This window comes from Euwallacea fornicatus, chromosome 3, assembly GCF_040115645.1.
Source record: "Euwallacea fornicatus isolate EFF26 chromosome 3, ASM4011564v1, whole genome shotgun sequence".
NCBI lineage: Eukaryota > Metazoa > Arthropoda > Insecta > Coleoptera > Curculionidae > Euwallacea > Euwallacea fornicatus.
Genome location: NC_089543.1, coordinates 5,479,781 through 5,507,207, shown reverse-complemented (window position 1 = coordinate 5,507,207; position 27,427 = coordinate 5,479,781). Strand labels below are relative to the sequence as shown.

Below are 27,427 nucleotides of genomic sequence, written 5' to 3'. Positions count from 1 at the left end.
TATACCTAGAGCAGCTAAATAAATGAGCTAGGATTATAGGCTCTTCTAATTAAGAGACAACAAATATTCCTCTCATTGTTGCATTTTAGAACCGTAGCTAGTTCGTTTCCACGACAACTAATCTGAATAGCTATAATTTCCACAACGAGAAATTATAATGTTGCAGATATTTAATTACCCGTATCGAAGTTCGATTACTTTTCCTATTGAAATATTACCCATGGGCGATACATGGTTGCGTGATACATAAGGCATGCGAATAGCTGGTAACGCATGGAATTATTCCATTCCGCACTTCAGATTGAATTCGAATTTGAACTGCATGCCTCTAATAATAATAAAGCTAATTTAGGAGCAATAGCCAATAAAATTCCGAATAGGAGCTATTTTACAACTGAGTAATTTGCGAATTTGTAATTGTACAGACTGAATTGCGGTTTATATTATTAACAGTTTAGGATTCCACAAATTACGGCTGTTACGATTTGTCTTTGTCAAGTTTCCGGCAGTGAATTAGCTGACGAATACTTAAGTCTTGAGTAACGAGGCATATAGAAGTTCGTACAAATTTTTCTTGTCCAACATTAATCGCCGGGGACCTCTGATTATCCGATTTAATGCTCCTGCTAATGTCCATCGAGGTTTTATTTTATTTATCGTGCCTGTGGCCCACAGCATCAGGTTTTTCGATTCCATTTCAGCCTTTAATTTTGAACTAGTTGTTGCCTTAATTGATTTCGCAATAGGTTCACGTGAATTTGTGTCAATCCACATACTGCAGAAATGTATTGGATTTACAAATGAGAAATGTCCCCGGCAGTATTTCGGGACCCAAGTCCCGCCACATTCAGAAGAGAATTCTAAGTGAAAAGCGGTCAAGAGAAATCGCTGGAAATATGAAAAATTTTAGCCCCATTCGAATTAATTCGTGTCTGCCAGAAGTCTGTTCAAAAATCAGGGAGTCGTGGTCAACTTGATGGTAATCGGTTCGTGTACCGGGGACAGACAAAAAGTGCATATGACATATACTGTGTACTTAACTGCCTTAGGAAAAAGGGTAAGTGCAAAAACCTGGAATGTCCTATGCAACCGGTCGTTCGAGAACAAGACCCGACCTACTAACCTTTTAACTCTCACAAAAATACCTGATTCAACTAATTTTAATTCTTGCACGTATCAATCTTATTGGAAGTACGCACTTACCTGCATCACATCGAAGTTGAAGTAATGCAGGCCCAGTGCTCTGAAAATGTAATTCGAGAAGACCTCTCGATACTCCTAAGTGAGATAAGGAGTCTGAGACCTTCAGCCCGTCATCATCTGGGCGCAACGTTCATTTACCGACCTCTCTTCCTAAGAATATCCAATTCAAACTTATTGAGAGCGTCTGTTAATGGAATATTGAGACAGGGCCAATACTGAAGCTATAATTAAGACCCTGTTGCCTACTGTTGAGTAAGTTAATGTTTCAACAGTAAGTAATTGGTGATTAATACCTTTCTAAGCAATGAATAAGCGGAAACCGCCAGTTGTTAACCGATTCGCCAAGAAATCTGGAACGTTCCAATTATCGAATCTTCGCGATATGAGCATGAACGATGCCGTTCGTTAAACGTTCAACCTCGCCTCTTCGTTACGTTCCAATGCAAACGTGGCGATATCGGAAAAGGTTATTACTTGTTTAAGGTTATGAGTAATGTCTCTATGGACAAACCAGCATCTGAAAATAACCAGACTCACGAAACTGATTACGTTAGAAATCTATAATATTCCGATCATCAAATATTCACGATCAGATATTAAGCGCTGCACTTCGTTCCATTATTAACCTCGCCCCGTAAATATATCCAATTCAAACTTATTGAAAACGCTGTCTGTGCTTACGTGATATCGAAATAGAGGTAATAATCCAGGTCCATGAGTAAGTTATTACCGCAGTGGGTAAAACTGGAGTGGTAAATATCTAACTTTCTTCTGCGGGTAATTAAATTAATTATGGAAGTTTCGACCACGTTAACGTAGCACGTATGGGCCAGCATTCCACGTGAACTGCAATATTTGTTTGTTGCTTTTTTATTTAATCGTTCAGTGGATTTCATATACGGGACGTTTCCCACTTAGGGTGTTTTAAAACGTCATAGAAAAGCTGTGATGTAAAATATTGAGAGCGACCGCGGAAACAGTAACGCCCTCTAGAATGTTCGAAATAGTTGTTATTTCCGTTTGTTCGTAATGCTGCAAAGATGGTTACTACCAATCGTGAGTCCATCATCTCTACAAATAAAACAGAAATTGACGATATCGAGAAAAAACGAAACTTCAACGCCCTGTAAATCAATATGAAACCACTATGGGACATGCCTTTATGTGTACAAAGTTCTCATCTTAAAATGAGCGCATGATTCACCCACTCCGTATTCACCTTCCATCGGGAAACACCCGGTATCGAGGCAAATTAGATTATGTGTATTGTGTCTAAGGTGATCACAACAAGATTTCTCCCGAATTCAGAACATAGTTCTCAAACATTGTATTGATTGCTTTCATGGAAGGAATGTTATTTTCCATTACTGCTTGGAATTGCATGTTTTGGTGCGTAATAGATTTCTCGATTAGTAGACGTTGCATTAGCCATTGGCAATGGAAAATGAATAATAATGTGTCCCATGTAGCGATAACAGTAACAGTGTTACAATGTGTATTTCCTAACGCCCTAATAATTATTACGACGATACATCTAGTTCTGGTTTCTAGTGCGTATATCATGTGTGGTGCTTTATTAGCTTTCAAATGCCACACACGCAAACAATGTTAAGTTGACTAAAGGTTTGTAAAATTATTATCCTTGTACAGTAACTGAAGCTGCGAAAACACAAATGCCAAATGTTTAATTCACTTCATGCCCCACAGCTTGATACCATGAAATTTCTGCGAAGTCAAAGCCTTCGAGTGTGTAATCTACAAATGATCAGAGAGTGGTACTTTAATTCATTAATTATTGCCGGAGCATTTAATGAAAAAGACATACACATGTAACGGACAGGCATTATGTCCCATATTATTTGAGTCTGAAAGAGACATTCAAGCAAATGAAAAATAACTGAGAGCGCAAATTGAAAAGAAACCCTCGTGGATATAAACACACGAATTAATTAAATCGAAAAGGAGCAAATTTATGTTGGCGAATCTTGCTCCTTTTTTGCTGCATCTGCTCAAATAAGAAACTCATTAAATGATTTATGCCTCGTCCTACAAAGGGAAAAGAATCCACAACAGTTGCCCTATTCGTTAGGGCATTTTTAGATCACTAATTATTATTCATTTGCCGTTTTACGTAGGTATTGTTTGTTCTCCAAACAAGATTTAATTTAAACGCTTAAAAATTACGATGCTGATTTAATTCCTCACTTTTGCTTTTACATCGAAATTTCTCTTTATCAAATTCACGCCCTTAAGTGAATAACGTTTATTACTTTCTGAGCTGCAGCAAGACCTGGAGAAATTTCATTTGGACACTTAGGTGTTTATCCAAACCAAATTTTTTGCTTAAAATGGATAATGGCTTCTACAAGATTGTTTACGCATCACCGAGGCTGCAGTAATTGGATTAGATCGATCACATTCTTGTTCAAAGATCAATAAAGCTAATAAGCATCTACAATACATCCCAAAGGTTCTCTCATTTCACGCTTTATTGCTACTCTCAAGTATCCTTGAGCATTAAATAATTGACGTCAGGACCACCCTCTTCAGCTGCTGACTTAGTACAGGGTAACCTATCATAAAACTGGAATTTTTCTGCGAAAATTCGCTTAAACTGGCAGTTCATCGGCGAGAACTGTGCGCAAGTCGCTTGAGCGAGCCACGTAAGTAAGAATAAATCGAGCAAGGACGCCCTTGCTAGCAGGGCGATCTGCAGCAATCGGTGGTGAGCAATTGAGAAGGTGTCGATTAATAGATTTCTTTTTGGGTCGATTAAGTTTCTTATTCACCTTATTGGGACTATAATGATTTCTAAACGCCAGAATTTTTTTTATTAACAACTTCTTAATGTCGCCCAGGCTTAAACTCAATTAGCATTTTAATGCATTTCCCTCTAGATGTATGATGTATAGCTACCTTCCTATCTTTTATCTTTCCAGCGTAATTAGAAAGCGATAGAAATGCAACATTAGAAAAAAAAGTACTTTCCTGAATCATCTATCACAGTTTCAAGGCGATTAGTGCATTAAGATAAAATCAGTATGGATGATGTAAAATACTGAGCAAATATGTAAATGTGTGGATGTAATTATTCAAACCATCTATAATGCATGTGCCAGATGACCATTAATCTTTAAACAAGGCTTTCAGTTTGAGAATTATTATTAATGAAAGAACTAAATGCTTTAAGGTGCGAGGAAACTCGTAATTGCAGTCTATAAATGGAACGCTGAAAGCGCCAGTTCTAGTTAGTCACATATAAGTCCGTCACTGAAGAAAAGCTTGAGAAGGTCAGTTTGGACCAGAAAGAATAGCATACTAGAATCCGTCCCTCCCCACCCTGGAGGACAGATTCTCAGCCTCCTCACTCCTGTATGTAGGCACTAACAAGGGTGATTCTTGTAAAATACTGGATAAATCAATCTCATGGTTTGTAAAAAAGGACCCGAACGGTCTATTATCTCACAAAACCACTTAAAGTGAATCGATGAAAGTTGGTGTTGGGAAGTCCTGAAAGATGATGAGTTTAAAAACAATGTCGGCAGCATTGTTAGATTTCTCGTTGTGAGTTACACGTAGTTACTTTAGTATTTTAAACGGTATGCCCCATTTATTTTCATTACGATGAATTGAATGTACGTGTTCAATATTTCTGCTGAGACTGACACTTTCAGCAAAAAGAACCAGGACGGTTCAATTATGTCAGAAATCGCTAAAGGAAAAATGATGAAAATTGATGTGTGAAAGTCATGAACTATGACGAGTTTCGAAGTAGTATCGACTACGTTACAAGACGTATCAGTTAGGGGCTACGTTAAATGCTCATTTCTGAATTGCACGTTATGGAGTTAGTTAAAGGAGCCTAATCGCGCTATTTCGACGCGGGACATCTGCCCGTGCCGCGCGTTCCATTTTTTTCTCTTGCTAATCCCGTGTGACAGACACGGACGATCTTCAGCTGAGAAACGGATCCTGGTACGCCTCTAAAGATCCCACCTGCCGCAGTTACTTAACGGGGAGAGGTCCAGCGAACGAGGCGCTGAATCGAAGATTGGGGCTACTAGTTAAACTTCCATTTAATGGATCAGCTGAGAAATTATTCCCATACCGAGCCGGTGGAAGAGGCGTGGCGATGGAAGAAACCAGATCAAGCGCAATAACGACATCGAGGCAAATGAAATACTTAATCGTGGATTTCTTACCCGCAAATGGGAGTTGCTAGAAAAATCTTCTACTTTTATTTCCCTAAACCATTAGTCAGTAAGGCTAAAATAAGTGTTCGTATGAGGTAGTTTTAGTTCTACGACATTAAAGTTTTTATCATCTGGGCAATCAGTTCGCTCTCATGAGAATGAAGATGGTGTCTGAGGGAATGGATGTGTTAAGTTCAACAGCAAGTCATTATTTTCTAGGAAAAACTGATGCAACGCTTCCTTCTGCACAGATATCAGTTGATCTTACACCGTTCTATATAATGAAAGGTTTCCGAGTTGAGTGAAAGACCGTTTTTTACTTCCTTTCGGGAATAGGAGAGCTATTTACCTAATTTAGCTCTATTTCCTTACATTGTCGGCGGACACTAAAATGCGTCTTCCGGGTCGTAAGTATTGGATTTTTATCTAACTCGTTTTGTTTGCAATCTATATTCCTGTCATGCATTTACCTGAAGATTCACGTCGCTAAATTGATTGTTGCCCTGCAACTGTCGCCTTTATAGCACTATCTATTAAGTCAATGTTCTCCGCATGAAATATTACCTTTGGACAATCTATTGTTTCTCTTCGAAAGTGGCCATGCTTCAATTTTTCAAGTTAGACACAAAAAAAAAGAGCATTTGACCTGAAATAATAAATTTAAAAGCGTTTATGTGTAGACTGCTTATGACTTCGCCTTTTAACGGAGTGTATTTATGTATGTAAATTCATAATCCAATTCACATCTGGAGAATGTTTCAGGACCTCATTTGGAAATTAATTAGGCAGGGAACGCGACATTTATTTTTTTCCGACTTTAATAGATGTTTGGACTATTCTGGCAATTCATTTATTATTCTGCAAGCCGAGGTCTTGTGCTTCAATAAACTTTTACAACGATACAATGGCACTTTTCTTCTCCGGGTTTAAAGTTCTTCTTTCGGTAGGCTTTACTGGCCGATTTTGTTTTTGTTCCGAGCCCATTATCGATTCCACCATCCCAACCTTCCACACGCACCGGATAAGCCTCAAACATGCTAATTAAACCCTCAGAACTATCCAGAAACGAACTTCTTTTACGCCTCAAAATATCGTTTTCCACCCTAAAATGTATGTTTTGTAACACTTAATGTTGCATCGTAAAGCTGTATTAGCAGACAAAGAAGCTTTTTCCCCTGTATCGATTTAAGTGAAATTTGCATAATTTTTTAGCAGCTCTGGCTGGATGGAAGCAGTTTTTTTATTCTTAATTTTACATTCTGTTTGAAGAAATAAACCTGGACAACTCTTCAAAATGAATGTTTATGGACCACTGCCGCTGGATTTTTATGTTGCTGCAAGCTTGGAAATTCGGACTTGGAAAATGTACGAAATAATCTCAGATTTACTAGAATAATTCATTACTCGCCGTGGTACTTACAATGTGAACGAGACAGACTTTTTGTTTCGCTGCTCGTGCGTTCAAAAACTCCTGCCCCTCATCGCTTTAAAATTATTTGTAGCTGATTACGTCCGAACAGTTCTTACCAACATTTTTTCCTTCGTCCAATTTTGCCCTAGCAAAATTGAAACTGAAGGAAATCAGTAAAGAGCAAAAACGTAATTCGAATAATGGTCTCTTACCGAACTATTTGACTCCGATTAAGAATCAGTTCGTAAATTCTGAAATGAATTTACGTGACAAAAAAAAAATCTTACGTTACCGAACAAAAGTAACTTGCGAACGATGGAAGGAATCAAATGTGGTGAATGTTATACGTATAACCGTTATGTGTACAAAGCGACCTTAAATGGAATCACATTGATATTGGACATCTTGATTTTAATTTGGACTTGTACCTAAATCGATGAAAAAAAGGGAATGCGATCCGGGAACAAACGTCGTTTTACTGAAATTTTATTGCCTCTGGCTCGCTCAAGTTCAATTTGGAATGACCGTGAAATGTTTAAGTGGATAGTAGGTTATTATGGTATAAAGGGGAGTCTATGAGGAATGGAGAAAAATATTTTCCATGGAGAAACGCCAGGGAAGTAACTAAAAATGGACTAAAAACGGGAAGTAATATTTGAAATTTAACGCTAACGCACATTCACGCATCATTTATACACACAAAAGACAAAATTGAAGTATGTAAAACATGCAGAAATTTCGTGACAGCAATGTGAGCAAAAAGATGTGAACATAGGTCCGCAACTGGTTAACTATGCAAACGCTTTATCATTGAAACTACCACATTCTTTTAAGTTGTAGAGTAAACGCCACGCTCTGTCGAAGCCAAAATATATGTAATATGCAGTAGTCGAATCAACCACCCTCTAAATAGTTTTTAATTGTATTGCATTGTGTATTCTGATCAAGTCGAGACTCTATCGGAAGGGTTGTAGATTAAGAATACTATTAGGGTTAATTTATTATTAAGGATATGATGTACCCCTTTGGCACGCCCATGGTAAACTTTGGTTGGTGCATGAAAATTTCCACCGAGTTACGTTCTCAGCTTCGGTATTGCTTACGATAAGCTTTGTCTGCCCTAATATTGCTGACGCAATTACTTCTGACAAAGGACCTCTTATCAACTTCCGCACCACGATTCAATGCGGTGGGTAGTGCACCTGGTGTCGATGGCATCCGAACTAGGGCATGCCCGTGGTGCGCCGCCTGAGGGTCGAGTATTTAAGATTTTCTCGAAGACGGGGAATTCCTATTCCAACTCCGATTCCTATTGATATTCGACTCGAGTCTATTCTATTTATGAAGCATCTTCAAGAGTTACATTCCAAAGTGAAGACCAAAGCCGCATCCACCCTTATAAACCCATTTTTTAATTATACCCTTGACTAACGAAAAAAAAACTACATATATACTGAGTGTTCCAAATCCGATGTGCGATCGTTGCTATTTCTTAAACGGTAAGAGCTACAGGGTCGGTTAAATTAGAAAAAATGTACCAAATTTTTTTGCCATCGAGTAATTTATAAACCTATAGATTGATCGATAATTTATCTGTCTGCATAACATTTTCTAGACATAATAATTGCATTTTTTACTTAAAACTCCAGGACCGGCCTAGTCTAGAGATAAAAATACAATTTTTTTTTTAACTAAAACATCAAAAAATTTTATCTTGTGATACATCATTGTAAAACGGTTACTAAGAACTTTTAAAAATGGCCAAAAAATGTACAGGCCCGTATTTAAAAAACTCAAGTTGTTGTCGTCATCTCAAAAACTAAGAGACATTTAAAATTTTGAAAATTGCTGGCTTGTAGACGTGAGAAAACTATCAAGTTTTTGTATCAAACGTTTTGACGGAAAACCTTTAGTTTCCGATTTATTTAGAAAATGAAAATTGAGCGAATTTTAGTTTTTCCACACAAACCAAAAATCATTTGGCAACATTGTTTACAGTTTTGAAAAGAGCGGGAAACTTGGCACATTTTTTCTAATTTACCGACTCTCTAACTCTTAACGTTTAAGAAATAGCAATGACAGCACGTCGGATTTGGAACACCCTGTATAGTGTTTCGCTGAAAGTAAGTTATGTATATTGTGAAATAATTATTGTTCCATTAAAAAAGTTTATATTACCACCCTGTATCGAGTTAGAAATTGCGGCTCACTTAAACATTAATTTAACCACCATTGAATATTTGGGACCGACTCATCTTCCTGTCTAACTTTTGAGATTGGCTATCAACGAAGACTGGCCTTCTTTATATATATTTTAATAAGACTGACAGGGATTTAATTAACTCTATACCTAATTATTTATTTGATCTTCGCTTGAAAAAGCACGCGGAATTTAGAAGCGTTTAGAAGGAGGGTAGGGTACACCGAAATTGCTTTGGCAATTATAATGAAAAAGAAATTTACCCCTTTTCAGAGCAAATTCCCAAAGAGCACGCATATTTTTTTTTTGAACGTCCGGAATGCCTGTGAAAGTTTTTGCGAAAACCATCGAAAACAATTATTTCAAAAATCCGTTCGCCGATACGTAAGATAAGCGTTATCGTGCTAAATATATCCATCAATCCCGTAAACGACATTCAGTTGCAAAATAATGTAATAATTGAACTATTAATTCAGCAAACAATTAATTCAACAGTGACATATTTCGGTATTCGCTGTTGAGATAGAATCTCAGTTTGAGGTATAGTTTATGATGCAACCACAATTTCCGTCGTTAAGATTTATCATCGGATTATGAAATTGTTATTGTGCGATGATGTAATGCCTTGCGCCTTTAACGTAGCGCGCACCTTAAAACTATGCCTCACCTAGACATCAGGCCCGAGAAAAAAATGTTTCGGGTTTGCGCCACATTCCCGGCCGCAGCGTTCTTAATTAACTCCGTTTTAATTCGAACGCGTTTCGTCGAAGAACTGACGTGTCCGAGGATCCGGGGTGGTACCGGACCGCGCAAAAATAAAACTTCCACCGGAGCTAATGGAAAAATTCACTTCTTTTACTTCAAAAAACAATTATTATTGTTTTATGAGAGACACTTTAATTTGCCATACGCCAAGAGCTAAATTAAAACAAATTAGTGTTTAGGTCGTTTTATGGAAAGAAGGACACGGGAGCAATATCGTTGGTATGCTCAATTCAAGAGAATCGAGATTACTTTTTCCAAGAAGTTCGTGCTGCGCATCAATGATGAGCCACGACAAAAATTGTATCTGGAACAATTCGCGCGGTGCCAACCTTGCCCTAGATTGGTTATGCCTCTAAGCTTTGGATTTAAATACCTGAATATGGGGTGATATGTAATCCGCAAATCTGAGGAAATTGGAAATTCGACTTTTTATCCAACGGAGTTAGAACTATCCATAACTCAAACGTACCAGCAAAGATACCAAAATTAATATCACTTAGTGCAATATTATTAGACATAAGTGGGCAAACAATTTGATGTTATCACAGCAGCAAAATGGCAATTTAATGATAAAGCCGTGACCAGAATTAAACCGCTTTCCAGTTCTAGCATCCTGCTTTGTACATCTTGATCCGGAAACAGGGGCATGTTCCTCTTGCAAGTCCCTTTAGTACTTCCTTCATATTTCCTTAATAAACTACGAGTAAGTAGATACATCGGAAGATTTAAGCCCCCTCACAATATGGATTTACACATAAATCTTTTTTCCAGAGTACGGACCAGTCGGTCTCTCTGCCCTTGCGACAAAAACACTTAGTATATACATAAGTAATCGTTCATAAAATGTAAAGAAAAGAAGAGAAAAAACTTCATTTGAAAACGCTCCAATAGAGTGGTTAAAAGGGGAAGAAAGCGGGATTGTTTTGTTTGTCTTGTAAGGCAAAGGGGGTTCAGAATAATCCAGTTGTGACGATTGTTTTTCCATCTTGCCTGAATCTGTTGCAGTACTTCAGTTATTCCTGTAATATGTGTTTTTTTCGTAGAGTAATTCGTCGAATCAGTTGTGTAGCGCGTTATGGCGCCTTTGTAATGAGCCTTATTGTTTTCTGCAAGTATTGTATTGTTTCTAATTATTTTTCCTTTCTCCCATGTCTTTGGAATTCTCCTTCTAACAATACGTTTGTTCAGGCGGTTTAGTATGTCCTCGTGGATATTTTCCCTTTGCTCTATCGCGTCTTAGCTGGTTATGTTTCTCAAATTTATGGTCTCGCAACGCGACAAAGGCACTCTGAAAGTGTTTTAAAACTTAATTTCCTCATCGCTCTGTTAAATGTTAATTACGCTTTTAACGTCGATTACTCATGTTCAAAATTAAACGTTTCCAAATTCAATTAGCAATTAACACTAACGCGGAATAATCACCATTGAAAAAATGAAACCTTTCCCCATGGCAAGAGATCAAAGATAACATTCAGCGTTTGGATATATCCTTCTGATAATTGCCGCTTTCACGCAAGCCAGCGGAAGATTTTTTGATAAATGATGCTTCCTTTCATTACGTTTAACTACATGATTTCTGTTTTACGGTTATTTCTCCAGACTTGCTACTTAGACCCGAACATTACTAAAATGCCTCTATACATATGTTCATTTTCCGCAACTAAAGCCTGTTAGATTTTCGTGTATAAGTTTGTCCATTTAGAAGGCAGTAATTTGTGATTAAAGTTCCAATCTGGCTAAATTATTTATGCGGAAACGCTCCACCACACACGACATCAATTACGTTAATGTATAATGCAAGTACGCTTACAAGTACAGTCTCGGTTCAGTCAGCTGTTTGTTTTAGTTCAATGCAAGAAGTCTCATGTTTCAAGTACTTGAGTTCTGTGTTAAGTGTCTTAAAAGTCGTCACTTTCGAGCGTTGGAAAAGCAATATTTTTCTGATGTCACTTTCTACATTTTAAACAGAGCGGAAATGGAAAGAAAGCTCCCGCCAAGAGGATCGGTTCTAACACTCAAAAAACGGCCGAAATTAGAGAAAAAGTTTGGAATAACGCAAAAAGTGGTCGCAATGGCACTATAGTTGAGGTGCTTTTATGTAGCTAAAGGACGACGTAATCTACGGCTGCTAACGGCTGCCGAGAACCGAATGCCACTGCTATCACCAAAGTAGGCCTATATATAGCTGCCGCACGGTAGGCGGAGCTACAAATTCCAACCGGGGCCAATCAGATTCGCGTTTTGTTCCCCTAGGGGGCCTGCGCTGCACGTTTTTGAATCTTTCCCAATGGCATGCTTCCAAGATTTTTTTACTTGAAGCTTTGTTCATGATCACTATATGTTTCACATCCGCACATCGCTTTATTAACCAAATCGGCGAACTCATGACTCACTAAAGAACTTGCCACACATTTTCAATGACGCTAAATACGAGTACATGTCAATATTATTACTCGAATTGAAACTTAGTCGTATAAACACATTAATCCTTTATGTACATAATTGCTCGTGGAACGTAACACACAAATTGTTCAAACAATAAACCCTATATTTAATTCAGATTTGGATTGATAAAACTGGATGTCAATATAAAATTGCTGACTAAGTTGAAGCTTAGATAAATATTAAATTGCCTGCTAAGTAACTGTTTAACTTTTTTCTTGAGGTTTTTGAATTTAACACAATTACGAAGCTGCCAATGAAAAAAGTTAAATTTTAAACTAAATCTGATGCATTTCAACTAAAGGGCGGTGTTAAAATGAATTTTAGGCGAAATAGAATGATTCATTAGTTTTCCTCTATAGTTCTATATATCCCAGGTGATTGCTTATGCATCAGACATCCGCTCTAGCTAGAGCCTTTATCTAATAAAGCCGCTCTCTGATTTAGCGCTTGCAATTTGCTAGCTCAAAAAGATTATTACTTATTAGGTTTACTTACTCACATAGCTATAGATACACAGAGCGCATAGCCATGCGGATACACTTCTGATTAATTGACTAATCCGATTACCCTGCTTTAAGACATGAGGACACAACCTGTCATCTTGGTATTAGATCGTAGACCACTGATTGTCGAGGCCCAAAAACTTGGATTTTTATGGCAGTATAGGCAGTTTATTTGGCTTTGATAGTTCGAAGAATGTCTTCGACAGCCCTTGCTCACGGATTAGGAGACGTAGTATTGTTGCGACAGGTGTAAGAAATGGAAGCGTTACGATTGATGCGACGTACGGGGGATTTATAACGAAATATACGGACTCTCTTCGAGCACTAAATTATTCCACCGAAGGTGGTCTTGAAATACTTTACTAACCACAGGAACGTTACAGAGAACCACAGAACGGAATTTTCCCTGCTAATTGAGGTTATTACAACAAACGATCGTTTGCCATCCAATAGTTTCGCAAATGTTCTAGTTTCTAAAACGTTTCTTTGCACTAATTGGAGGCGAAGAGCCTAAAAGTTGCCACCGAGGAAAATTGACTGGATAGCAACAGCAATGGAGTACGAAAACGTTGACCTATCGATTGGCAATCTGAGTTGGGGCCTAGATTGCGACAATCGTCGGGGAGTAAATAGCGACGATTGAGGAACGTGGGAACACAGCCAATCTCGAGAAACAGGGGCGTCGACCGGGCTGTTTAATCTCAACCGAAGGCGAATTCTCCAAGGTGAGAGCGACGAGAGTCAGGTTCCGAATTTGAAAAACTAAATCGAGAGAAATATGCCCTTCGCGATAGCTGATTTTCCGATTACCGAATTCCACCCCAGTAAAACTATGTTTTATTCATCGTGCTCAATGCAGATAAAATTTTTCTTTTTTGCAGCTTTTGGGTTCGTCGCTTCTGTGCCTCCCATATTTTCGAAGAAACCGGCGCCCAAACCGAACTCCATCACGTCGAGTGTCCTCGGTGCGGTTTCACTCGTACGCAATCTTCTCGTAAAATTCAAAGCTTCCACGGGGAAAATTAAAAGATTCGCTGTTGCCATCGGGTCAACTTGCCTTAGTTGCAACTTTCAGGTTCCCCGCATTCGGAGTGCATATGAGGTTTCCAGAAACTAGAGCTTTTGCGAAACTGCGGGTTGGCCAACGATCGGTTACTGTAACAACCTCAAATTGTCAAAGTTGCAGTAAGGAAAATTTCGCTTTTCCTAGGTTCTTTCGGACGATAATTAATTCCCACCGTCCAATTGCAACACTTATTAAGGTTCATCTGATTTCACGTCATCTGTCTGGATTACACCTCCGTTAATAACTGCGCAAAGGCGGATTGGACTATAAAATTCCCAATATTCTCGTAATCAATGTTGTTAACGCGGGAAATAGTCTGGAAATCGCTGAACGGTCTTTGGCCAATTAGTCACTCAGTCGGAAAGAGGACAAATTGTACTTTTCAACGCCAGCGGGCTTAGATAACATCGTAAAACATATTAATTTTCACACTTTATTAGCTATCAAAAATTAGTGCAATCCACTCAAATGTAAAGCCATTACGTCTGGCCTTCAGCAGTGTTCAATCTCCGTTAAAACCATCTGAATGTTTGTTTGTTTAACTCGTGGATTTTCTTTTTGTTAAACACTGCCGAGACATTCCAATAAAAACGATAAATATAAACATCTAGAATATGTTGTAGAGGCAAAACAAAATTCCATATTGTGCACTACTGGATATTATACAACTCATTTTAATGTGAAACTGAGTTGATTTTACGTGGCTATTTCGCTGATTAAATTTGCTATCAATATTCCTCACAACTCGTTTCATGGAAAAAGCACGCAATACGAACACGATATTTTCACAAATTGCATCTCAAAAACTGGGTTTTTAATTGTGATTCAAATATTAACAGACGAACGATTTACTGTAATTACATAATTGTTATTGCAACAGGAAGTTTCAAATGCCAATACTATGTTTAAAATACATATTTAATTCAAATAATTTATTCCAGAATTTGTTTCAAGCAAATTTGTACGTTCGGCTTACAATTTCACAGCTATGTAATTTCAGAAGTGTTTTCTCACATACTATTTTTCCGACCTACGGAGCAGTTACAGAACTCAATTTATCGAACATAAAATTCTCTTCAGTGGCACAGCTTGAAATTCAATATGATCTTTATAGCTATTAATGTTTTGTGTATGGATTGCTTTCCGCGTTTTGTCTGGATCATTTGTATACACTCGTAGAGTTTCAAATTTCAAGCTTTGCTTTATGCTGTTAGGCCCGTTTTTAAGCCTGTCTTGGGTGAAATATCTTGCAGAGTCGTGAAAAGTGGAAGGAAGCCGGGACGACGCATTCACATCTCAGAAATGTAAATGTATCTTTGTATAAGTAGTTCCAGGAGAGCTCATTAGATTCTTGCACGGAATATGCTGATTTACAAGCGTTAGCTGCAAGTTGACCATGCAGCGTAAACTTTACTCCCTCTCCAATGGCTCACTTTTATTACATACGCATTTCCACTGGAGGATATTCGTCGTGATCCCCGCTTTAGCCTTGAAAGTTCAAATCAATAGGGAAGTTTCTGACCTCCATGACGGATAACATTTTGGGGTTGCCATAACACCCATGCTCTTTTATTCCACTCTCGCTGGTACTCTCGAAGTATTGTTTTAAGGCTTACAAGAGAGATGTTAATGTGTCAATAATGGCACGTAAAAACACAAAAGATCGGACGGAGGCCGAATTCGTCGCAGGCAAAGTGATAGATTATTTCTTTATTCTCTATTAAACCCACGAACAAAAAGCGGCATTTATGAGGTCTCGACCTTACCTCAATCCTAGCGTGCCTCTTCTACGTGCACTTGCTTCCGATGACCTTGATTTATGTGATTCATGCATCGTTTGCAAAAAGCAAAAAGGTGAACAGAACCGATTCGAGTTGCACTAAAAAAATTTAAAAAAAAATGAACCATAAATTCCTTTAAAATATTTAAGGAGTAAAGGGACCCATTCCACACCGAACAATTCAAAACAAAGCATCAATCAATGTTTTTTTATAGCTACCGCACTTCGGCATTAAGCTATCGTATATTCCTTTCTCCTCACAATGTGCATTTACTTCACGAGATGATGGTTTTGCAATTTTTTCCAAACTAACCGTAGGCGAATGATTTGCCATAGATAAATGACTTCCTTGAACCCATTCTTACGTTCGGCTAGAGGCAATTTTCTTGGAAATTCCAACGAGATATATTTCCTTGTGAGTAGAAAAAGCTGTTATAAGAAAGAAATTCATAAATATTTCTTATTGGGTATATATTTTCAATTTTTTTCGGCCATTTCGCTAGCACCAATCGGTCCTTGTAATAATTATTGCGCGTCACTAGTAACAACAATAATGCGAAAGTTTTGGCAATCCATCAAAGTATGCCCGGAAGGGTAATCAACGTGTTTGCCTATAAAATACTGCAATAGTTTATAGGGTTTCGGACCCCTATCGGTTTACTTTGTATAGGTTCAAGGTAGTTGCGGTTATGTATTTATAGCTAGAAGCTCGAACTTCTACCCTCGACAATATTTAACTTTCAAATTTAGAGTTCGCCCGTTGTAAATTTACCCAATAAATCCACATATATGAATTCTAGACCCCAAATATGTTTTTTGAACATATTGGTACTAATGATAATTAACTTGGTAGCTGCGCCAGAGGTAGTTTGCTCCAGCGGTAACCGTGATATGCGTAAAATATTAATTTCTGACACATTATTATTAATTATACAGTTTGGTTTGATAAAACCGATTTTAGTTAGTGAACTGCTTTTTCGCCTCGAGCCACATACCTCCATTAATTTTTACGACCAGGGATAGATGATGGCCGTATAATACGCCTCAGGCAGCCATAAACTACGTAATTTGCTATTCAAGAATCTCATTATTTATGCTCTTTTTCTGACCCAAATATTTGCAGCAACTCAATGGCTGCTTATTACTAGGGGCGAGAGAATCTTTTCCACTATACTCGTTCCTGACTAAACATAATACGTTAATTCAACAAATAACCGCAGTTAAAATATCCCGCTAACGACCGACTAACACTTGATTAATATGCTATAAAGAGTTTAAATCTCGATCTTATCGCCCGACGAAAAAACTAAATTAACTGAAAACACCGAGCTAACCCGCATAACTGTACACTTCTGGAATAATCTAAAAACTTCTCGAGTGGTTTGTTTACCCCGATGTAAATGCTGCTCTAAATCCGCTCAGCGGCGTCCCGGTGGCTCCCTGAGAGACGACGCTGCGCAGCGAAAAAATACACTCCTGGAAGGTGTTGTACCTTTACATTTCGTCTTAAGTTAACGATATAACTTAATAGTTTCTGCAGCTAGAAATTTGCAATTTCCTCTCGAATAGAATGCCAGCCAATCATTCCCATCAATTGGCTTTCGCGAATGCAATGGGATTGCGTCTGGCTAACTAGCTAGATACCTCACATAACTATAAAATGAATGGTAGTAATACATAAACGGATTTGGTCAGGTATGCGAACGGTTCAGGTATGCCAGGTCGGTAAGGCGGTTGTTGTAGAGCTAAAACTGGTAAAGATAAGTGAAATTGGCTAAGAGTTTCTTAGTTCACGCCCCTTCGGTCCAGGTTCGTCTGTTCTAAAGTTGAGCAGATTTTTATAGTCACGAAATCTACTTTACAGACGTGGATTGTGAGAAATACGTAGAGAATGAAATTGAGAATAAAGCATTAGCGTTCTTTCTCTAAATACATTTCGATGACAAAATTTTAAATTACGTTTGAGCCTGATTGCTCTTTTGGAATGATCAGCGTTCTCATACGGAAATGGTCAGAAACAAGGGGACATGAACGTGAAGGAAGCAAAAATCACAAACTTTTGTCCATTCGTTCCATGTGTTGATTCATACGCCCAAACCAAATTTTTGCTTAATTTCCCCAATTATCTCTCTATTTTGCGACTATTTGCGCTCAATTTCACCCTCTATCTGTCTGTAATAATCAAACTCAACTGCCGGCATGCTCATTGTGTCGACTTCGGCATAAACGCTAAAATTCCCAAATTTGTCGCAGAAAATAAATCTTTTATTCAATGCAAAAATGTTTACTGCATCTATTTGTTATTTCGCAAAGTTGAATGCGTTGGGTTTCTGCTAAGGTGTGTTTACTCAATCGAAATGCTTAGCTTTAAATAGATTTTCTTCGTGAATATTCTATCAGCTAGCATAGAATTACCCTGTAAAATTTCCAATTCTAAGTTCGGTCGATTTTAGTGCGCTATTGTGAATTTCTAATTAGGATTTCTTTACCGAGGAGAAACAACAAAGAAACATGAAGCCGCATCCACAACCGGGATCATTATTAGAGAAGTTCCAGGGTTAGTTTTAATTTTCTGCGCAAATAGAACCGTCTTATTAAGAAATTACATTTTTTTTTCACAGTTACGCCCTTTTAATTGCTACGGCTGAATTAACGTGGTCAAAAATAGCACGAAATAGTCATCAGTATTCTTAATTCGTTTAGAGCTTCGCTCCGCAATTACATAATTCCCCTGTAATTTATACAAATTGCCTAACCACACTGCCCGGATAAAATACACAACGAATATACATTATACTGTGTGGAGCAAATAGTTGGATGCAATAAAGTATCAAAGGCGTAGTTGGTTTCCTCATTTGGTAAGATTTTCTGCCCAAGCAATGGTTAATAAATGAAAATTCCGGAACGCAGCACCATTTTTTGTTTGGTGCCGGGGATGCACACGCAGATTTTTGTGTTAGACCGAGTGATTACGGTGAAAAATTTAATATTTTCGTTACGCGCTGAAGTAGCATCTGGGCCTCAGAAAATTTTAATCGGAGCACCAATGCCGTGCGGCGTATGAATGGCTTTTTTACGACCCCACTAACAAAATGCTCATTACAAGTAGCAATGAAATTATCATGTCGGAAATTGTGGCTTGCAGATCGTTTTCCGGGTAATAAGAATGGAATAGTGTGGGTCGAACACTTCAGCTACGATGTCAAACGTGGGATAAATCGTGAACAAAGACCTGCAATGGTTATTCCGGCATTATGAAGTTCAATGCCTGGAGATTTAGTTTGTTATCGGGGATAAAAGGCTTTTTTATGCGACGCCCTAAATTTTTTATGAAAGGAATCCGATGGCAAAAATTGATGACTTTGGAGATTTCGGGCTGAATTTATAAATAAAATTTATCACCCAGGGTGTTTTGGTTTCTTGCTAAATGTGACTGTCTTGCATTTATATGTATGAGTTGATTGCATCCTCAGATAAAAGGTATTGTCATAAATTTCACCCCGAGGGTGTATTAAGGGTTCCCAATTAATCTCTGTTAGTAACACGTAGATACTGAAACCTACCCAGAAACTAATTACAAATAGATTAGCGAAAGAAAACAATAAAACTTCTGTTTTCGTCATGAGAGGAAAATAAAAGTCAGTTTGGTAGATTGATAGGGATGCCGGTTTAGCTTCATTATTTTCACACTGGAATTGCGCCTAGTATTAAACGTTCCTATTAGACTCGCATATGGGGTGCGCCCAGATACAAATGATAGTCTTTGAAAAAAATGGGAAGCTTTCACTTTGATATATTTTTAAACAGATCAACAACATAATGAATTGTAACTGCCAATCTGGTTTCTATCGAGATAGAGAGATTAGGAGCCCCGGGAAACCTTGATTGCATCACAGTTTTCAGTTTTTTACTTCAAGCGAGAGACCATGTAAGGGAGTTCGACTCGAACGCTTTTATTGAGGTTGACAAAAGTTGAAACTATCGATGTCTGGAACGTAGCTTATTTGTTACCTTCGTATCTTCTAAGAAATATCAATCAGACAAGGTGACGAACCATCGTGGATTGCCCAATTTATGCATTTACTTCGAAACATAATTGGAAATATACGTCCCCTCCGAAACCAACGCCGTTCGTTTCATCGGTTCACAACTCGCGTTAATATGACTTACATTTCATTGTCTCGATCCGTCAAGTTCTAAAAAGTCGCAAAAACGTTTTGTTAAAGGTCGTTAACCCACTTTCATCAGTTCGAAAAACAACTCAAAACTATCACGAATTTTTTAACTGACGCTACGTCGAATAGCTTTAGTCAAAATCACAAAACGCATGCAAGAAAATCGTGACTCAAGCAATTGCGCTTTGGCAGGGAGAAACCGTCTTGATTTCTTTATCCCGACTTATCCAAAGTGGTCTGAGCCTCCTCCTCCACTAATACTAATCGCTCCTGGATTTAGGCCATTGAATGGACTTGAGGCGTGTTCCCACGTGGTCCCTGGACGTAAATGTAACCTCTAAGGTCACTTAGGTGTAGGCTCAAGAAAGTAACATTTAACAGGTTATTTTTTTTGTTGCCCTCATTGGCTTTACTCATTTGGTTGTGATCGCGGATGAAAATTTGTGTCGCTCATAATTTTTGATACAATGACGCACGTTTTGTTGCCTGAGGCGCTTAGGTAAGAAAATTTAGTAGTACCGTATTAAATTGACAATTTCCGAAGGAAAATAAGCGAGTCGTTTGATTCGGCCTCAGGTAACGGCCTGAACTTATTTAAATTTTCTCCACTCTCGAACTGAAATGAACGGGAGCCGAGAGTGTAACTGCTGTCCATCTTGACGTTATGTGTGAAGGTTTACAGAAGTAATGGGACAATTAAGAATAAAAATAAAGTAAGTCATTCTGAAGTGAGGCTTAGAGACGTTCTTGGACCTTCTAAGCTTTTCTAAAGATGTTATTGTTTAGCGTACAAAATCGCTCCACATTTCTTGGCCTGATACACAGCTATCCCAATTTATCTTCATTCTTATGGGGAATAGGGCGACAAAACTCCATTGATGCCGCAAATAATATATAACAGGCTTAAACAACCTCCTTCGGATACGTTGCTTTTATATCGCCTAATTTATGTTTGTTTATCTACTTATGGATCTCATAATGCGGGTCTGTGATTGCGGATATGTTATTGTTTAGCATTTCTTTCAAATATATATGAAAATTCTTCTGAACGGACGGCGAAAGCGGCTTATGGCAGACGTAATCGTGGCACTTAGAATTACGCTTACTTTTGCATGGGAAAAAGAGAAACGTATGGTGCCGGGATATCGAACGGCCTTAGTTTATATATCAGAGGTAGCGGTTATTTCATTATTCCCCAGTGAATTTAGTCCATTATGTTTGTCTGAATATTACGTGGGCTTTTACCTACAACATCGATGGGTGTTTGGGACGTCGAATTGCTCCAGAGGATAAATTTACTGATCTGATAAAATTGTTGGCTCTCTGTCTTCAAAATGTAGACACCACTCGTAACTGGGTAATTCCGGAAACGTCTAGAACCTTCTTGTTTTCAAACGCATTCGGCCAAAAAACGTTCCTCCACCGGTATCGGCTCAGCGGAGATTTGCGCTCGCCAGAACAAACATCCAAAGAGTTAAATGGGCATTCCTGCGTAATCATTTTAGGAGCCATGTTTTTAATACATTATTTTCTGTACCAGTTCATTCGCCCGATTCATCAGTTATTCCACTCATACAAAATCAACCTTTTATGTCCGAAATTATTTATTTCCGGCCATAAATCATTCATTAGGTGGAGCAATTTGACTAAACTCGTGGCAGTTTGAATGTATTTATATAAATTTGTCGTCAAACAACACGAACCAATATCAACAATAAACACTAGAAAAAAAATGCCCGTTGACTTTGCCATTAATCGTTTGCTCTGTTTTTACATATGTTTCACGTGTGTTCCTGTGGACGTTTCGTACATAACCAAGACAAATAAATGTTAGGAGATGTTTCGTGTGAGTTCATTAAAACTCCTCATATCCAAATGTGTTTGCCAAATATAACCCGCCGCTATTATTACATTAGCTTGCCAGCTTAACAGTTTTCATGCGGATTCTGCATTTTTTTGCATATTTCGTATTCTATTTTCTTTATCGCTAGAACTGGTGTTGGTCAGATGATTATTAAAGTCCCTGAAATTTTATTGCTAGAACGTCCCTGACATTTTCTTCTAGAAATATTGATACGCTCGAAACTCGCCATAAACTAGGGGCTGCCGCAAGATGAAAAAGATGAGAATTTTCGATCAGAAACTTGATTTTGCTTGACGACAATGCCCGTCCTCACGCAACTGACCCGGCTGGGGAAAAGTGGAAAAAAATCCACTCGCCAACATTGGAACTCCCTCCCTACAGTCCGGACTTATCCCCATGTGACTATCACACGTTTGGCCCGTTGAAAGAGGCACCGGGAGGAGAAGGATTCGACGACGATGCATCTATTCGGGGCTTCGTGCGCAATCGGCGTTAAGACGCTTCTAATGCGATGAGAAAAATCTACTCTTAAATCCGAGGATTGTGAAGAAAAATAACATGTACCTATCACTTTTGGACCTTGTTCCAATATACTTTTAACCAACAATTCCGGTCCATATTTGACTCACCCTCGTAACAAATCGGCAACACTAAATAATCCCAAGGTGGATTTTTGCCCCATAAAGTAAAGTGGTGTTTCTCCAGATGTCCGGTTATCGAGATTAATGATTTGAACTATCCAAGGGCAACACTTGACCAATCCCTCGCATATTTAGTGAGGTATGTTGCCAAAGTGCTCATTTCTGAGGCTCCGTTCAGCTCCATTAATTTGCGTCAATGGCCTGAGTCGATTAGGGATAGATCACGGCACCATCTCATTCTAGTTCTGCTGCAATTCGTAAATCTCTTATTTATGTGACGATATGGTTAATGCAGGTAGACAAATGCCCTTTACCTTCTTACTCTGGCGATCTTCACCCGCGAAAGGTTTAAGCTACATGTAATCCACAGAAATATATGTAAGCAAACCTACTGAACCTCTTGACTAAGCTTAGAGCATACATCATCCAAAAGAGAACTGACAGGGGTTTAAAATGCTGTAGTGTTTGATCCTTTTGCCACTTCATATTTTGAGAGGTGGAGTTAGAGAAACTCTTCCGTGGATATAATCTGGTTCTTATACTTGAGGAGCGTGGGCTCATTTGATAATCTATTCCTTTTTTCCTCCTGGTTGTGGAATGTAGGAGCGCAACTCTTGAAACGTGCTGTTTACAAGCTATCGATTCTCAGCAGGCCGAAATGCTGGGGTGCAAAGGAACAATTTTCATGTAAATGCATTGCCTGACCACAACGGGCATTTTTATGGCCGTATGAAACCATAAAGTTAGCGTAATTGTAAACGTTCGAGTGGCATTTAATGGGCAGTTACGCTCAATCCGTCGTTCGTGCAGGGCCGGATTTAGATATTTTTCTAACTCGAAGGGCCTCGCTTCTAATTTAAGAATCAATAAACAGCAAATTGCGTGCTTTTCGGTAAATAATTTAAAGGTGCCGTTGCGAATTTACTGGTTTGGGGGGATGGAAAAGAAAAAGTAGAGGCGAAATTTGGCGGAATACCCGCAGGTACCGGCGGCGCCCACTTTTAAAGAAACTTTGAAATATATTCAAGTTAAATGACATATGGCGTGCTATTTTACCGTTTGCGCTAACAACCAGCTGAGAATAAAGCGAGCCTCGCTCCAACTTTAATCAAGTTATTGAAATAAAACGAATACGTCTTTCATGGCCGTTTTGCCAGGAAAATTGATAATATTTTATCACTCAACACACAACTATTATGAAACTTAAAGGGGATAAGTGCGAGAATTTTTCTTCCATAAAAGTATGGTACGGCGCACACCTGCTCGCTTTCCATTTTGCCTAAACATAACTGGGGTGTATCCACATCAGTTCGTGGTTTGTCGGCCTATTTATTTTAAGCATTTTATCACCTCATATTTGCTCCACCCGTATTTCCTCAGCGAGAAAACTTAGAATTCTCAGATCAATACAAAAATTACTTTTAATTACAACTGAGAAATTATTTTCTTAATTCAAAAGGATGCGGGATCTCGATACGATGCGTTCGCGTTTAACTCAAGCTTTTTGCTGTGAAGGCCGTCCGAACACCTGAATTCGTTATTAATTTACTCCCAACTTATCCAGACCTCGGACAGGCAAGGAGAACTCCCATTCCTGCTCCGGATAATTCCGTATTTGTCCAGAAACATCTAGCAAGAAGCGTTAATTTCCCAGCGTCGTAATTACTGAATATTTCCCTTTGAGATTATACACTACATGCATACAGGGTGTTTAAGTCACGATGCGCCCACACAGAACGAGGGGATGTCATATCTACCAATTTGAGGTTCCAGACGCCTACACCTCTTTTAACTTGACGACGGGGGACTTGGGCATTTTTCATCACGTAGTTAGAACCTTTCTTCGTCCGACGCTTAATTTTATAATGAAAATAATTTAGTAACCCCGAAATCCATTCAATTACCCAAAGTTTTTGGCTGAACCCCAAACGCATTAAGTCTTTACTTCAGCATTTACGCATTACATGAGTAAACCGAAAATGACATAGGCCTCCCCTGTTTCCATTAACTCATAAAAAGGGCGACTGTCCTTTATATTAACAGTAATTCTGCTTTGCGCCAGTATTCCGCATTGTTGTTCTTTTAATTCTGGTTGAAAATAGGTTTTTCCCACGAACCCAATAAGTTTCTCCCTTAAGGCAACAGATTGGCCGTTTGGACAACATGTGACCCGTTAAGCCCTTCCTGCACCCGGCGGACGCTTACAGCCAGAAATAGTCTGGAAATATGTTGTAACATAATTTGCGGTAAATAGAAAACTGACTATCAAAATGTGGTATAACAAATCCGCCCCCCGCCCTTCGGACTTTCCCATGAAAATGCGCCTGGAACAGTCTGAATAAATACAACCAAAGTTTTTTGACGTATAGAGCACATTCGTTTGAGGATAATCTGAAAGAAAACAATATTTATTTTATTCGAGTTGGTGTAACTAGGGAAATTGGCATATTACTATGTATTCACATTTAGATGGAAAATTCCAGAGTAAACCCCTTAGAGGTTTTTCATCGGCTTTGCAGGATTTTTTCGGCATCAATTTTATACTGTTAAAGCCGGGATTTTATCCAGTTCCCAGCATGATCGGTGTATAAATGGTTGAAACATGGCCGTTGAGTCCAAACTAAGGCGAAATTACTGCGGACACAAAAATATTAGTTAAGTCACTGTTAATTTGAAAACTGATGTGACCGCGTAAGCCGTACTTGGCTGTTTAAGGAAAATACGGCATCCAGGCATCCCAAAATATAAATAATATTATAACAACCTGGAATAACGACAATAGATGCCTGCACTTTTGATGTCTCTCTGGCTTAGATTCGAAACGAGTCTGGAAGGATAAGCAGGTTTTTCTCACAAGAGCGGAACCTCAATATCAACCCATCCGTGTATGAAAATTAAAACGAAGTATTACTTTGTTCCAGCAAAGTTTCTGGAAGCACGTATAATACGTATTGTTAAGTTAGAAATTCAGCTGCATTCCCATACAAATGCAGTAAAAATAAGGCCTTGAATTCCACTTTCAAATTCTTAATTCGCCACGTCTCTTATCCTCCTTTCTGGAAAATAAGCGAACATTCAGGTAGCACCCAACTCGTTCCATTCACGATATTCGAGCTTATTCGCCTTCATAACCAGGTTTATGTATCTTTGCAGGTTGCTTTGTATTTGGAGAGATGTCGAGTTCGTCCAACAACATGAACACGCTGGAGCAAGAGTCGGAGACCCAACAATCGCCTCCAGTACAACTAGGACCAAGTCATTTACCCCAAAATCGATTTGAGCCCTACTTTGACGCGATGACGCCTCGTAATGTTACAGCTCTTGTGGGGAAATCCGCATACCTGAGCTGCAGAGTGAGGAATTTGGGGAATAAAACGGTAAGTGACTTTATCCCACGAAGTTGGGTACTATGTGAAGTAGTTCCGGGAAAAGATGTCCCGGGCAGATTCAAATCAGGTCATTTCAACCACAAGTTCTCCTGCATCACGAATCACTCTTCTTCCAGTGATACATCCAATAATTGTGATTAATATCTTTTGGCGTAAAATACGCGCAGTTCAACACGCTTGCTATAATCTTGTTAATGTCGTTTTTAAAACACTGTTGCCTGAAAATGGATTGATGGATTTTAATGAGCTTTCCAGTTTCGAAAGCTCATTTCGTGTGGATTTGTCACGATTTAATTGCCTTTCTGGAATACTACCAGTTTTTTCGCTATTCAACACTCGGAATAAAAACTGCGTTAGGTTTCAGAAAGTGGCATAAATTTGGAATCGTAAATGGCATTTCTAAATGGTGAAATGAATCAATAATCTTTGTTCCTCGACGGTGACTGTGGAGGTCAAACTCGGGACTCCGAGATGGAAACTGTGGGACATTTTAATCGCACTCAAAATTCACGGGATACCACCAGAATAGAGTCGGTCTCGAGAGTCCAATAAACGAGCGAGTGAGTCGATCTTTATTCCTTCGTTGGTGGCCAAACAGCCGACTTCGTCCTGTCCCCATCAGTGACGAAACGAACTTCGGGCAGCTAAACCTTATTGGATGTTCACCTGATAATATTACAGGGGAGCTGTGTCCTGCCAATAAATACGAAGGATGACGAAAGCTTCAGCTTGACGAAATTTTTCAACATAATTCTCGTGCTTTGATACCATAACGGACTGTTTTTCGCGCAGGACAGAAAAAACAATGACGTAAAGAGAACTATTACTGCCTCTGCTCACAATTGGAAATAATGTTCATGACATTCCAAAGGATAACTTGACTCGTCCATTTTCGTCCCCTTAAGGCAAATATCCAAGATAAGAAGCTTACGTGGAGAAAAATATTAAGCCCGGAGATTTCAAAGGGAAGCGGACACTAGTGTCCATAAATATCGTTCAGTTTTTTGCGAATTTCTTCTTCAATTTGCTATAATCAGTCTAATACAATTTAGATTTAGGAATTCTTTTTGGGATTCATTATTTGCCGTCTGTTACGTGTTCGCGAAATGTTGCTAGCTCCAAGCATGTGAAATGAAGTATGGTTTGCAGTTTGGATCTTTGCGTGTGTATCCAACGAGATGGCACGTATGTGTCTAGGGTGCGCGGGGGGAACGGAATATTCATATAACAAAGACAGAGATAAAGGGTGCGGCGCAGGAACCAAGTGTTTTTGGAACGAGCGGTACTCGACAGTTTACAAACGAAATGGTTGTGCTTCAACGAGAATTTCATTCTTTGGCTCATAGCATTTTATTACTATCTTTCAGTTGCCACCTTGGAGCCGTCGCGGCTGTTAGAACGTGGAATGTTCGTTTATGATCGTTTCGTTGGGAGTGGTGAGCCTGTCACTGCAGTTGGTGACACTTTATGGCCTCCTCGGTCGCCTGACTTCTCCTTACGTGCCTTCATTTTATGAGATTAACTAACGTTACGTGTCTATGAGGTTAGGCCTCGCACATTGGGAGGATTGACAGAAGCAATTCAACATCAAATCGCAGAAAATCAACGGAGACCTGTCGAAAAGGGTGGAAGCCGATTGTCTGCGAACATCTTCAACATTGCGTCATAGAGAACGGACGCCACATGCCAGACGAAATTTTCTCTTCGAGATTATAAAATTCTGTTTCCGATCATGCCGTTGTAAGAAAAAAATAATTTATGTAGCAGAAACTAATGATTCTGTGATTGTTTC

The 27,427-nt window shown here is 38.8% G+C and overlaps 1 protein-coding gene across 3 annotated transcripts in view; it reads left to right on the top strand.

Moving 5' to 3' along the window:
• Positions 1–27,427, top strand: part of LOC136350548 (zwei Ig domain protein zig-8-like) — a 207,445-nt gene that overhangs the window by 146,397 nt on the left and 33,621 nt on the right. For all 3 annotated transcript variants that reach the window (XM_066302384.1, XM_066302381.1, XM_066302382.1), the window contains exon 2: positions 25,400–25,623. In XM_066302384.1, the coding sequence (XP_066158481.1) occupies positions 25,400–25,623 (224 nt within the window). The remainder of the gene's footprint in view (positions 1–25,399; positions 25,624–27,427) is intronic.